This window comes from Schistocerca gregaria, chromosome X (assembly GCF_023897955.1).
Source record: "Schistocerca gregaria isolate iqSchGreg1 chromosome X, iqSchGreg1.2, whole genome shotgun sequence".
Lineage (NCBI taxonomy): Eukaryota > Metazoa > Arthropoda > Insecta > Orthoptera > Acrididae > Schistocerca > Schistocerca gregaria.
This window is the reverse complement of record NC_064931.1, coordinates 514,932,672-514,944,773: the sequence shown is the minus strand read 5'-3', so window position 1 is coordinate 514,944,773 and position 12,102 is coordinate 514,932,672. Positions and strand designations below refer to the sequence as shown.

General features: G+C 42.9%; 1 protein-coding gene across 4 annotated transcripts in view; it reads left to right on the top strand.

Moving 5' to 3' along the window:
* LOC126299525 (casein kinase II subunit beta-like) overlaps window positions 1-12,102 on the top strand; it is a 78,740-nt gene that overhangs the window by 33,056 nt on the left and 33,582 nt on the right. For all 4 annotated transcript variants that reach the window (XM_049991500.1, XM_049991502.1, XM_049991499.1 and 1 more), the window contains 2 exons: window positions 260-451; window positions 3,597-3,786. In XM_049991500.1, coding sequence (XP_049847457.1) covers window positions 260-451; window positions 3,597-3,786 — 382 coding nt within the window. The remainder of the gene's footprint in view (window positions 1-259; window positions 452-3,596; window positions 3,787-12,102) is intronic.

Sequence of the window (12,102 nt, the reverse complement as noted above, 5' to 3'; positions counted from 1 at the left end):
TGAGGATGAAGATCTTTTCCAGCTGGTGGAGGTGTTTTGCTGCTGGGGTTGTCTACTACTCAATGTTTTCAATAAGCTCATAAACAATCATCCAAATGAAGTCTGGTTAGGTCAGAGTGTTTATTTTGTGACTGCTGTTTCATACATTTGGTGATTTATTTATTTATTTTTAACTGAATTTGGCTTGTAAAACTGATGCTTTGCACCAGTCTGTTGATGCATGTTTGTTTTGTTAATAGGGTTTCCATTTTTCTTGCAGATGATGAACTGGAGGACAATCCAAACCAATCTGATCTTATTGAGCAAGCAGCTGAAATGTTGTACGGTCTCATCCATGCTAGATACATTCTTACAAATCGAGGAATAGGTCAAATGATAGAAAAATACCAATCTGGTGACTTTGGACATTGCCCAAGAGTTTATTGTGAAAGCCAGCCAATGTTGCCAATAGGTAAATAGCCAGTAGGCAGATTTGAGACTACTCTTATAGCAGAATTTTTCTAAAGTAAGAATAAAGATAAAAATGTATCTTTTCCATTTTTAGTGTAAACTTCATGCTGTTTTGCTGTTTCTTTCCCAGTACACACACTCTAGTAGAATGTCCACACTTTGGTTTGTTAGACTTTGTCCACTCTGAACAAATAAATCTGTTGTTTCAAAAGCTTTGTGTTAAGTTGTCTCACTTTGTGGTGTTGCCACATTTTGTGTGTATGGAGTAACGTAGGGGAAGTAGAACCATAATTGACCTCAATAATTATCATACTAGTTTTCTTATTTGGCAATTAATGAGTCATCACATATTGTAAGTGCTAGAATTTGAAAAGCTTTTCATGTTAGCTCTGTTGTAAGTTCAAGGGATTGCATTCAGTTGTTGATAATCTGAACCTGTATGTGATATCTGTATAGTAACGGTCCTCTGTATTGAGAAAGCTAATGATAGAACTTGGAGGCATAACATCTTTCATTATATCTTCCTCGAGTCTTTCCTTTCCTATTTATAATGGCTGTGTATGGAGAGAGATGTGTATTAAAAAAGGTTCTGTCGTAAGTGTAACTATCCTGTATTTATTCACAGTATGTTGCTCGTATTAGGGGCACCCTGTTAGTAGTGCTGCTGCTGCTACTGTTCATGGACTCGCATTCGGGAGATCTGCGGCTCAAACCCATCTGTGGCCATCCTGCTTTAGGTTTTCCGTGATTTCCCTAAGTCACTTCAGGCAAATGCTGGGATGGTTCCTTTGAAAGGGCATGGCCCATTTCCTTCCCCATCCTCCCCTGATCTGAGCTTGTGCTCAGTCTCTAATGACCTTGTTGTTGACAGGACATTAAACACTAATTTTCTCACCTCACAGTGGCAAGGTTATCGTTGTTCTTTAAAAGGAAGAAGTGGACAGACAGCTGAAATAGCTTAACTATTGCATTTAGCACACTCGTCTTGTATTTAGTCCCATTGTAGCACAAAACAACACACTGTCATTATATTTTTAATTTCCTTGCAATACTATTCTCTGTTGCGGAAGTTTACTAGTTTTCTGGTTCATATGTTCAGTACCTGTTGTATCACATTTAAGATATCAAAACCCCACGAACTCCTCCAAGCAATGAACACTTAAGTGCTGTATACACATCATGTGGAGCAGATGGAGTACTGTTGGCCCACTTCTGTGTGGCATACATAACTGCAAATTCACTATGTGGAATAGTTTTATCACAGGAGTCCTAAATAGTAACTACCTAGCTGTTAGTCATTGTTGTAATTGGTAAACTTGCCCTTGTTGCATAGGTAAAACTGCTTTTTGTGCTCAGCATGTAGCAGTGTAGTGTGGAGAGCCTAGTTACTAAGCATGAAGTTGTAAGGCAGCTAATAACAGATATTTACTTCTTTAAACTTAGTTTGTTTTTCATGTGAACTTAAAATACTTTACAGCTAAAATGTACAGAATGTTGTTATAATAATGGGGCATATGTTATTCAGGTTACAATTCCACTTTTTGTGAGAAAACTGTCTCTTTCAGCTACTTTCTTTTGAGCAGGTACTACAGTTGTACAAAATTTCTAAGGTGACGATATTTCTGCCGTTCACTGTAATTTTTATTTATTTTCTACTAATGAGCAATTTCAGCTCTTGTGCCATTTTCAAGTGGTAGTTGCTCTGCACAAGGGCAAACCCCCTAGTTGTCCAGGCACCAGCATATGGCAAGCAGTAAATTACAACATTGTATCATGCGTACTACAAAAACAGTTTATGAACAGCAGGAGAAATGAAAAAACTTTCCGCTGCATGTCAACTGTAGTCAAATAAATGTTCATAGTTCGGCGATTGCTGAACAGGTAATAACGTCAGCAACGGAGTGTACATAGAGGCATTGGTCTCATTTGTGTCAACATAAACTCTTTAAACTATTTTGTACTAGTTGTACACTTATTTTAATATTTAATTGTAAATATGTTGCAAATAATTCACGATAGTTAAAGAGTAACAATGATCTACATACAAACAATATCAGAAGAAAGACATTCTTTACTCCACATTAAGGTTGTCTTTAGCCCAAAATAGGTTGCACAGTGCTGCAACAAAAATTTTTGATCTCTTACCCAGTGGCATAAAATATCAGTCAGCAAATTAAAATTTTAAAACAAACTGAAAGTTTCTCCTTGAAAACTTTCTGTTCCGTAGAAGAGTTTCTATTAGTGTAATCTGTGATAGCTGGTGGGTAGGAATTACTAACTCATGTCTGAATATTTAAAATAAAAATGTTCAACGTGTAGCCATATTTACAAATTAATTTGAGATGTGAATTTAAAATGTCCCATTCCACATCATTGAGATTAATCGTGCAAAGTGATCCTTGGAACATGAAACAAGCCAGCTGTTTACCCATCATGTGCTGGTGACCGTATGCATTGGTGACTTGTCCTTACTCACGCCAACTACTGCTTGAAAATGGCATAATAGCCAAAATTGGTCATTAGTGGAAAACAATGAATAATTACAATGGATGGTGGAAATGGGCCAATAGTGGAAAATAAACAGTAATTTCAGTGGATGGTGGATATGTTGTCATTCCAGATATGGTCACTTTCATTGTCAGTGATATGCTCTGAGATTGAAGGTGGAGGACTCATTTGGATGAATGATATTTTATTACCCTTCAAAAAAAAAGTATTGCATCAAAGATTTTTAATTTCATTGTTAATTTAATAATGGAAAATCCTTGTAGACTGTAAATAATTTAGGAGCAAAAATAACAATCAACTTAGCAAATTGTAGAGGCATTGAATTGTCCACAGGCATCCAAAAGACTGTCTGTGGCTTGGGAAAGGATTCATTCAAAAGCTAGAGAGATCTGTCATGTTTATGTGCCTGTTGATGAATTGATGCCTCTGGCTTTAGACTTCAGCCCCTTGGTTTTGTTTTACATCCAAAATTTAGGGATGTTAACTTTTTATGATATTTTTTCAAGTTTTGCTGTTGGCATTGTAATTCTGTGTGAAATTAAGAAATGCTGGAACATATAAGACTTCAGCATTCAACAGTCATGTATTGCATGAAAATTTTAAACCTATAATTTATTATAGTGGCGAATGTTCCTTAGGTTTATCAGACATCCCAGGTGAATCCATGGTGAAGGCATATTGTCCAAAGTGTATGGATGTTTATACACCAAAATCTTCACGACACCACCATACGGATGGGGCATATTTTGGTACAGGTTTTCCACAGATGTTGTTTATGGTGCATCCAGAATACCGTCCAAAGCGACCAGCTAACCAGTTTGTACCTCGGTAAGACCCTATAAGTTTTGAGTTTACCTGTGCGTGCGTGCATGGGCATGCACGTGTGTGTTCACCATTTGTGAATATCATTTCAGCTGAACATATTATTCTGCAGAACTTGTTGCAGACAGTACGTTTGTGATGATTTGTCATTGATGAGCTGTACTTGTCACCATTTATACAATGCTTCTCAGGTGTTATATTTTTCAATAATTGAATGATCAGAATTGTTTTTACCCTGTAAAAACAATCCGTTACTGAGTTTGTTTACACTTCTACATTCTGAAGTATCAGTTTGGTGAAATAACTTGTAGTTGATCTTTGATTTTTCTTAGGGATATCATTTGGCATATTATGTGAAAGTGATAGAGATCTTTGTTGGCACTGATATGTCTGATTACAAGTTCATTTCTGACTTGATGGGTGAGGCCAACCTAAAAAGTAGCCAATTCTAGTATGACTGGAGTAATATGGTTTGATAGCATTTTTTTCTGCATTTGCTTTTTATGTCATACATAAAGTTCTTAAATTAAGTATTATCATTATCTTGAATTCCTTAATTTTTTTGCTCTCAATAATGTGAATAGCTGGTTGTCGAGGGGATGACTAATATTGATAAAATTTCGCTTAGGTAAAAAATTTCTGTAACTAATTAGTCACATAACACAATTTGATTACTGAAAAATTATTACTATGAACTTAAAATGTTAGATTTAATTTATCCGGAGGGAGAAAATAAATGTCTAATCCCCTTCCTGCCCACACTGAAACTGAATTTGTGTGGTCTCTCCCTGTCATTCTAGAAAAGCCAACTAGTACCTTTAAGGCTCCCATAAACAGTCACTTGTTTGTCAAATTTGCTCTTTCCTATCCCTGGCTTTATTGAATAAGCCCACAGACTTCCTAACAAAGTTTATCAATTTAAACTTACTTTTGAAACAGATGCTGTTCATGTTGTGAAGTATTTTGATACTAGCAGAAATGACTACCAATGCAGAGAAAGCATTTCTTGCGTTGACTTTGACACTGCGTATAAATAAGAAAAAGCAAACAAGATTATTGTGCAGGCAATAGTTGAAACTAAGAAAAATATACCCACAAAAATCTGCGAGAGTATGATGATCTATAATAAAATCTGCTAAAGGAAATAGTATACACAGAACCTGACAGTTACATCAATGTTTTCCAAATGGACAGTCAGTAACTTGTTACTTTGCACTCATGTTGAAAAAGAAGACGAAAGTATTCACAGATTCAATCTCTTCTTGATCCTCCGACAGTTCATTAAAATACCACAATGTGGAACACACATTGTGTTTGGAGGAACTGGAGGGCTTCAGTTATGTTCTTTTTATTTTATTGCACTCCTGTTTGTATGTTGTGTGTTGAATACTGATTTTCTTCTTAATATATACCTGCGTAATATATGGTTGGGAAAGGTGCAACACCTCCACCATTTTGGTAACTGTCAGTGCCCTTTTGTTTTTGTCCTTGATTGTAGTTTCCACAATCGTGGAAACTTACAATACAAAGAGAGATGTTGCAATAAAAAATTGTTGTTTATTAAATAAGTGTGCCTTCAGAATTTCTGGAAAACACGATCTGTTTGACAAACATGTTACTCACAAACAGTCAAGTATTTGACAAAGCCTGTCGACAGCTTCTGCTTTTGAGAGCATTGTCTCCTGACATTCTACCAGACTTTTACTATACAATTAAACAAAGCTAGTGATGTTTGAGAAATTGTGTGTGTGTGTGTGTGTGTGTGTGTGTGTGTGTGTGTGTGTGTGTGTGTGTGTGTGTGTGTGTGTTTTGGGGGGAGGGAGGGAAGGAGTCTCTGTACGCTCTACTACATTTCTATTAGCCCCAATTTCTACAAGAAGTAATGACACAAGTATTTTGTGTCTAATTGGCCTCAGTTGAGTAGCATTGGAAGATCGCCTGTACCCTAGTCTGCACTCTTCCTCGGTGTGCGTCGTGTCCGTGTGCTAATTGAAGTTCGCATAGGCAGTCATTACATCTACCATGAGTGTAATCTGCCTTGTGTTTAAGCCCAAAGTTGCAGAAGTTCTCTTAATAAATAATTTCGGCATTATTAGCTCGTCGTGTTTTTATTTATGGCTTTTAGTCCAGTATTTCACACATTGCCTCCTGATCCAGCTGCCTAGTCTAGATTTTACCTTTGCCTTATTGATGGTTATGACAGGTTCATCTATATACGTACTCCGCAAACCACCATACGGTGTGTGGTGGAGGGTACCTTGTACCACAACTAGCATCTTCTCTCCCTGTTCCACTCACAAACAGAACGAGGGAAAAGTGACTGCCTATATGCCTCTGTACGAGCCCTAATCTCTCTTCTCTTATCTTTCTGCGAAATATAAGTTGGCGGCAGTAAAACTGTACTGTAGTCGGCCTCAAATGCTGGTTCTCTAAATTTCCTCAGTAGCGATTCACGGAAAGAACGCCTCCTTTCCTCTAGAGACGCCCACTCGAGTTCCTGAATCATTTCTGTAACACTTGCGTGATGATCAAACCTACCAGTAACAAATCTAGCATCCCGCCTCTGAATTTCTTCATTGTCTCCGTCAATCTGACCTGATCCCAAACGCTCGAGCAGTACTCAATAATAGGTCGTATTAGTGTTTAATAAGCAGCCTCCTTTACAAATGAACCACATATTCCCAAAATTCTACCAATGAAATGAAGACGACTATCCGCCTTCCCCACAACTGCCATTACATGCTTGTCCCACTTCATATCGCTCTGCATTGTTATGCCCAAATATTTAATTGACATGAATGTTAAGCGCTACACTACTAATGGAGTATTCAAATGTTACAGAATTCTTTTTCCTATTCATCTGCATTAATTTACATTTATCTATATTTAGAGTTAGCTGCCATTCTTTACACCAATCACAAATCCTGCCCAAGTCATCTTGTATCATCCTACAGTCGCTCAATGACGACACCCACCTGTACACCACAGCATCATCAGCAAACAGCCGCACATTGCTATCCATCCTATCCAAAAGATCATTTATGTAGATAGAAAACAACAGCGGACCTACCACACTTCCCTGGGGCACTCCAGATGATGCCCTCACCTCCGATGAACACTCTCCATCGAGGACAATGTACTGGGTTCTATTACTTAAGAATTCTTAGAGCCACTCACATATTTGGGAACCAATCCCATATGCTCGTACCTTAGTTAGGAGTCTGCAGTGGGGCACAGAGTCAAACGCTTTCTGGAAGTCAAGGAATATGCCATCCGTCTGATAGCCTTCATCCATGCTTTGCAAGATATCATGGAAAAAATGGCGAGTTGCGTTTCACAGGAGCGATGCTTTCTAAAGCCGTGCTGACGCATGGACAGCAACTTCTCTGTCTCAAGGAAATTCATTATATATAGTAAGATGGTGGACAGTGCAGTGCATTGTATTGAGAATGCTCTTGTGATGATCGGAAAAGTGGCAGGAGGAGGAAAATATATGAAGAAGGAAATGAAGAACGACTTACTAGAGGCGGTGAGTGAAATAAGAAAATGCTTAGAAACAAAAGCAAAGGAGGAGAAGAACAGGAATCCTACGAGAGAGGTTAGAAACATCCAACAAGAAGAGACGAGCGGTGTAGAAGACAGCCGCACTGCTAGACAACTAGCGATATCTATTGGAGAAACGCAGGAAACAGCACATAGCAGACAGTGGACTGCTGGACACCTAGTGACATCTATTGATTATGCAGGAAACAGCACATAGCACACAGAGGCAGACAGAAGAGACACCTACAGGATCTGAAAACTACTTCAATGGAGACATCGTTGTGGGTAGCTTTCTGAAAAAGCAAAAAAAAAGACGGAAATTGGAGAACTGAGGCATAAAGTGGAGGAGATAACTGATTTCCTTAAGCCCCCAGGGGCTCAGCATTCATTTGCTGGGTACGGGCTTGGCGACCCCGGGGTTCCTGAGCTGGGGACTGGTAAGCGCCGCCAGTCCCCTGTCACCATAAGCTCTGGGCATGCTTCAACGACCACCGTGCGGTGCGGCGGTGGAATGTTGTGTGTCTCAGGGAGTGGGAATCTTGGCTTGGCTGCCCGGATCCCGAGGATGGAATAAACCTCTATAAACGACCCCTCAATCTCAAGGTGTGCTGCGCGCAGATGTGGTGCATGGCTGTTCAGGTGGAACAGTCATTAGCGGGCAACCTCTGGGGAATCTGCCGCACCTCAGTTGTATAAGGCTTACCTAGGCACGCGGGGCTCTGTCTAGGTGGACTTCTAGTTCCCTAGCTGCTCGTGGGACGGAGATGGATCCTTCGAAATCTTCTTTTCCTCCTCCCAGTGGAAAGGGTGGGCCGCTGGAGGGTTCTAACACCCAGTCTCTGAAGAGGGCTCATGCAGTCAGTCCCCTTGACTGCAGCACATCTTTGACAAGTGAAGTCTTTAGTAACAGGATGCATTCTGGTGCTCAGAATGTGTTTCTCATTGTGAAACGGAAGGAGGGTAGTTTTGAGAAGGTATCACCCTTCTATATACAAAAGGGATTGGAGAGCATCTGTGGCTCCTTGAAATCGGTGAAGCGCTTACGTAATGGGACCTTGCTAGTGGAAACTTCCACTTCCCAGCAAGCAACTAACCTCCAATCTGCTAAATGTCTTGGAGAGTATGCCGTAGACACTGAATTGCACAGCACCTTGAACTACAGCAAAGGTGTTGTGACATGCCGGGATCTAGTTGACATTCCCAAGAACGAACTGCAACGTGAGTGGGCTCCGGAAGGTATCGTTGATGTCCAACACGTCATGAAGAGGGTTGATGGCAATCTTGTCAAATCCGACTCCTTTATTCTGACCTTCAGTAGCACAAAACGTCCTGAACATGTTAAAGCTGGCTTCCTTCGCCTTAGTGTGAGGCCTTATTTCCCGACCCCAATGCGCTGTTTTAAATGCCATCGTTTTGGGCATACCACCTTAGGATGTAAAGGCGAAGCGACTTGTGGCAACTGTGGTAAGGCTGCTCATGAAGGAGTTGGTTGCTCGTCTCCGGCTAAATGTATTAATTGCTCTGGGAACCACCCTGTTTGGAGTAGGGACTGCCGAATATTTTTAGAGGAATGCAAAGTCCAGGAAATCAAAACAACCAAGCGAATCCCCTATGGTGAGGCCAAGAAGATCTATAAGTCGATGCAACCTCCCACATTTGCTACATCTTTCGCATCCCTGGTTCAGAAGCCTACTCCAAAAGTCGATGCCTCAACACAGACTGAGGTGGTTAGTGTTGGAACTAACACCTGCAGCTGTCAGTGCACTTGCAACACAGCCAGTGTTTCAGAGCTGGTAGCCCCTACTCGAACGGCAGACAAGGGTATAGTGGCGAACTTGGGCCAGCCCCTGTCGCCTCCAACAGCTGAGGCTGTTCCCAAGCCTAGTGCACCAATTACCACTCCCACATCAGCTCCCCCAAAGCCCACCAAACCACAGAAAGCTCCTGTTCCGCAGCAACACCGGGTCAAATCCCATGGTAAACCGTCTGACCATGCGGCTGATGTTTTACGCGAGGCTTCATCTGCCTCTTCACCAGAGTTGATGGAATACGACGTATGTGTGGGGCAATCAGCTCACCCCACACCTGCCACTCCACCTGCTGTGGTCTCCCCGCCCCGTCGGAGAGATAGGATGAAGGTGCTACCCCCAACATAGATGGCTCCCATACTTCAGTGGAACTTGCAAGGGTTCCAGGCGCATGTGGAGGAACTTCGTCTACTCTCTCAGGGTAGACCACTGTGTCTCTGTATCCAGGAGACTTATTTCCATCCCTCATACTCCCCTGAGCTGCAAGGCTATACACTCCACAAAAAGTACGACCTGCGTGGAGAGAGAGCTAGAGAAGGTGTAGGTATTTTCATCAGGACGGACTACCACTCCTCGCCTCTCTCACTTATGACGACTTTACAGGCTGTCGCTGTGTCTGTGCAAGTACGTCATCCACTGACTGTCTGTTCACTTTACTTGCCCCCACATGAGTCCCTTGATGAAGTGGCCCTCACTGACCTTCTTACACAGCTCCCCCAACCATTCATTATTTGTGGTGATTTTAATGCCCACAATGTGCTTTGGGGCGCTGCAATTACCTGCCCCAGGGGTAGAGCAATTGAGAGGCGTCTCCTGTCATCCTGTGCCTACTTGCTCAATGGAGGACAGAGTACTCATTTCTGCACAGTGACTGGGTCATTCTCTGCCATTGATCTCTCGCTTTGCTCTGCAGCTCTTGCCACCAGTGCTCACTGGGAAGTGGTCGCTGACTTGCATGGCAGTGATCAGTTCCCCATCTGGATTCACCTGCAAGATGGCGTGGGCCCCGAAAGAAGACCACCACGATGGGTGCTCAGTGGAGCTGACTGGACACTTTATAGCCAGTTGGCCCAATTCGAACACTGTGCGACTGTTAAGGTGTGGGTGGATCATATTACCGAAACAGTCCACCACGCCGCTGCAGCATCCATTCCACAGTCCATGGGCCCCCGGAAGAGGCCACCTGTGCCTTGGTGGAGTGCCGATTGCCGCTCTGCCATCAGGACCAGGCGTGCGACTCTGCGTCGGTTCACGTCTCGGCCGACTGCTGAGAATCTTGTAGTATTTCGGGTGGCAAGGGCAAGGTGTCGCCGCATTATTCGTGAGAGCAAGAAGAGGTCATGGCAACAGTTCCTGAACGCCATTAATCGTTCCACCAAAAGTTCCATTATGGGAGGTGTCCCATAGCTGCTGTAATTAATAACGGCACTCTCCACACGGATCTGCGAAACATTGCCCAGACTATGGCAGCGTATTTTGCCACAGTTACTGCAACAACCAGTCAGGATCCAGGTTTCCAGTGCCATAGGGCCGTTGCTGAGGGATGTAGTCTGAACTTCCAGTCCACATCTCATGAAGTTTACAACTGCCCATTTTCTATGTGGGAGCTGGATTCTGCATTGTCTGGAGCTCGTGACACCTCCCCTGGTCACGACAGGGTCCATTACAGTATGCTATGGCACCTCACAATGCACAACAAAGAAATCCTCCTCGCACTTTTTAATGGAATTTGGGTGTCGGGTCACTTTCCTGACGCGTGGCATGAGGCAGTTTTAATCCCTTTTTTAAAACCTGGGAAAGACCGCACGAGCCCGAGTAGCTACCGTAGTGTTGCCCTCACTAGTTGCATAGGGAAGACCTTGGAGCGGATGGTCAACCGCCGCCTTGTCTGGATGTTAGAATTCCGGCAACTCCTTAGTCGCTTGCAGTGTGGGTTCAGGAGGTTTTGTTCCACCTTCGATAACCTGGCCCTACTGGAGGCGGCTATACAACAAGCTTTCCTACGCCGTCACCGCCTTCTATGTGTATTTGTGACATTCAGAAGGCCTACGATACCACTTGGAGGCGTCTCATCCTGGAGCAACTTCACGAATGGGGTTTTCGGGGTTGTCTTCCTCTTTTTATTCAGTCTTTCCTCTCGCCACGATATTTTAGATACTGAATTGGTGACGTCCTGTCTGATCGCTTTGAGGAGAACGGTGTCCCTCAGGGTAGCGTTTTAAGTGTGACTCTCTTTGCCATCGCTATTAATAGCATTACGTCCATAGTGAAAAGTCCTGTCCAGTGTTCTTTGTTTGTGGATGATTTCTCTTTGTTTTGCTCTTCTTCAAACCTTGCAACGACATCTCGTCAGTTGCAACTTACGATTAGACGTTTGGATGACTGGGCGCGGAAGAGTGGTTTTAAGTTTCGCACCGAGAAGTCTGTATGTGTTCTTTTTAACCGTTCTCGTTCGATTTTAACCATTCCTGAGTTGCGGATGAGGGACACTATTCTCACTTCTAAAGACACGGTGAGGTTTCTGGGGCTCATTTTTGACTCGAAGCTCACGTGGTTACCTCATCTTAAAGACCTGAAACGGCGGTCGCTTAAGGCTTTAAGTATTTTAAAATGTATTAGCCACAGTACATGGGGAGCTGACAGGACTTGTCTGCTCCAGTTTTACAGGGCGTTTGTGCGATCTCGGCTCGATTATGGGTGCACGGTGTATGGGTCTGCGAGGCCTTCTTACTTGAAGATGTTGGACGTTGTGCACCATGAAGGGCTTCGGTTGGCCACTGGGCATTCCGAACTAGCCACATACCAAGCCTCTGTGCATAGGCTGGTGAACCGCCACTTCCTATGCGGCAACGGCTACTTACAGTGCGCCAGGCGTATAAAACTTTGTCCACACTATACACCCCTGCATACCCTGCCATTGCTCAGCCTCCTCTGGCACAGCTATTTCATAACCGGCAACGTGCGACGCAGC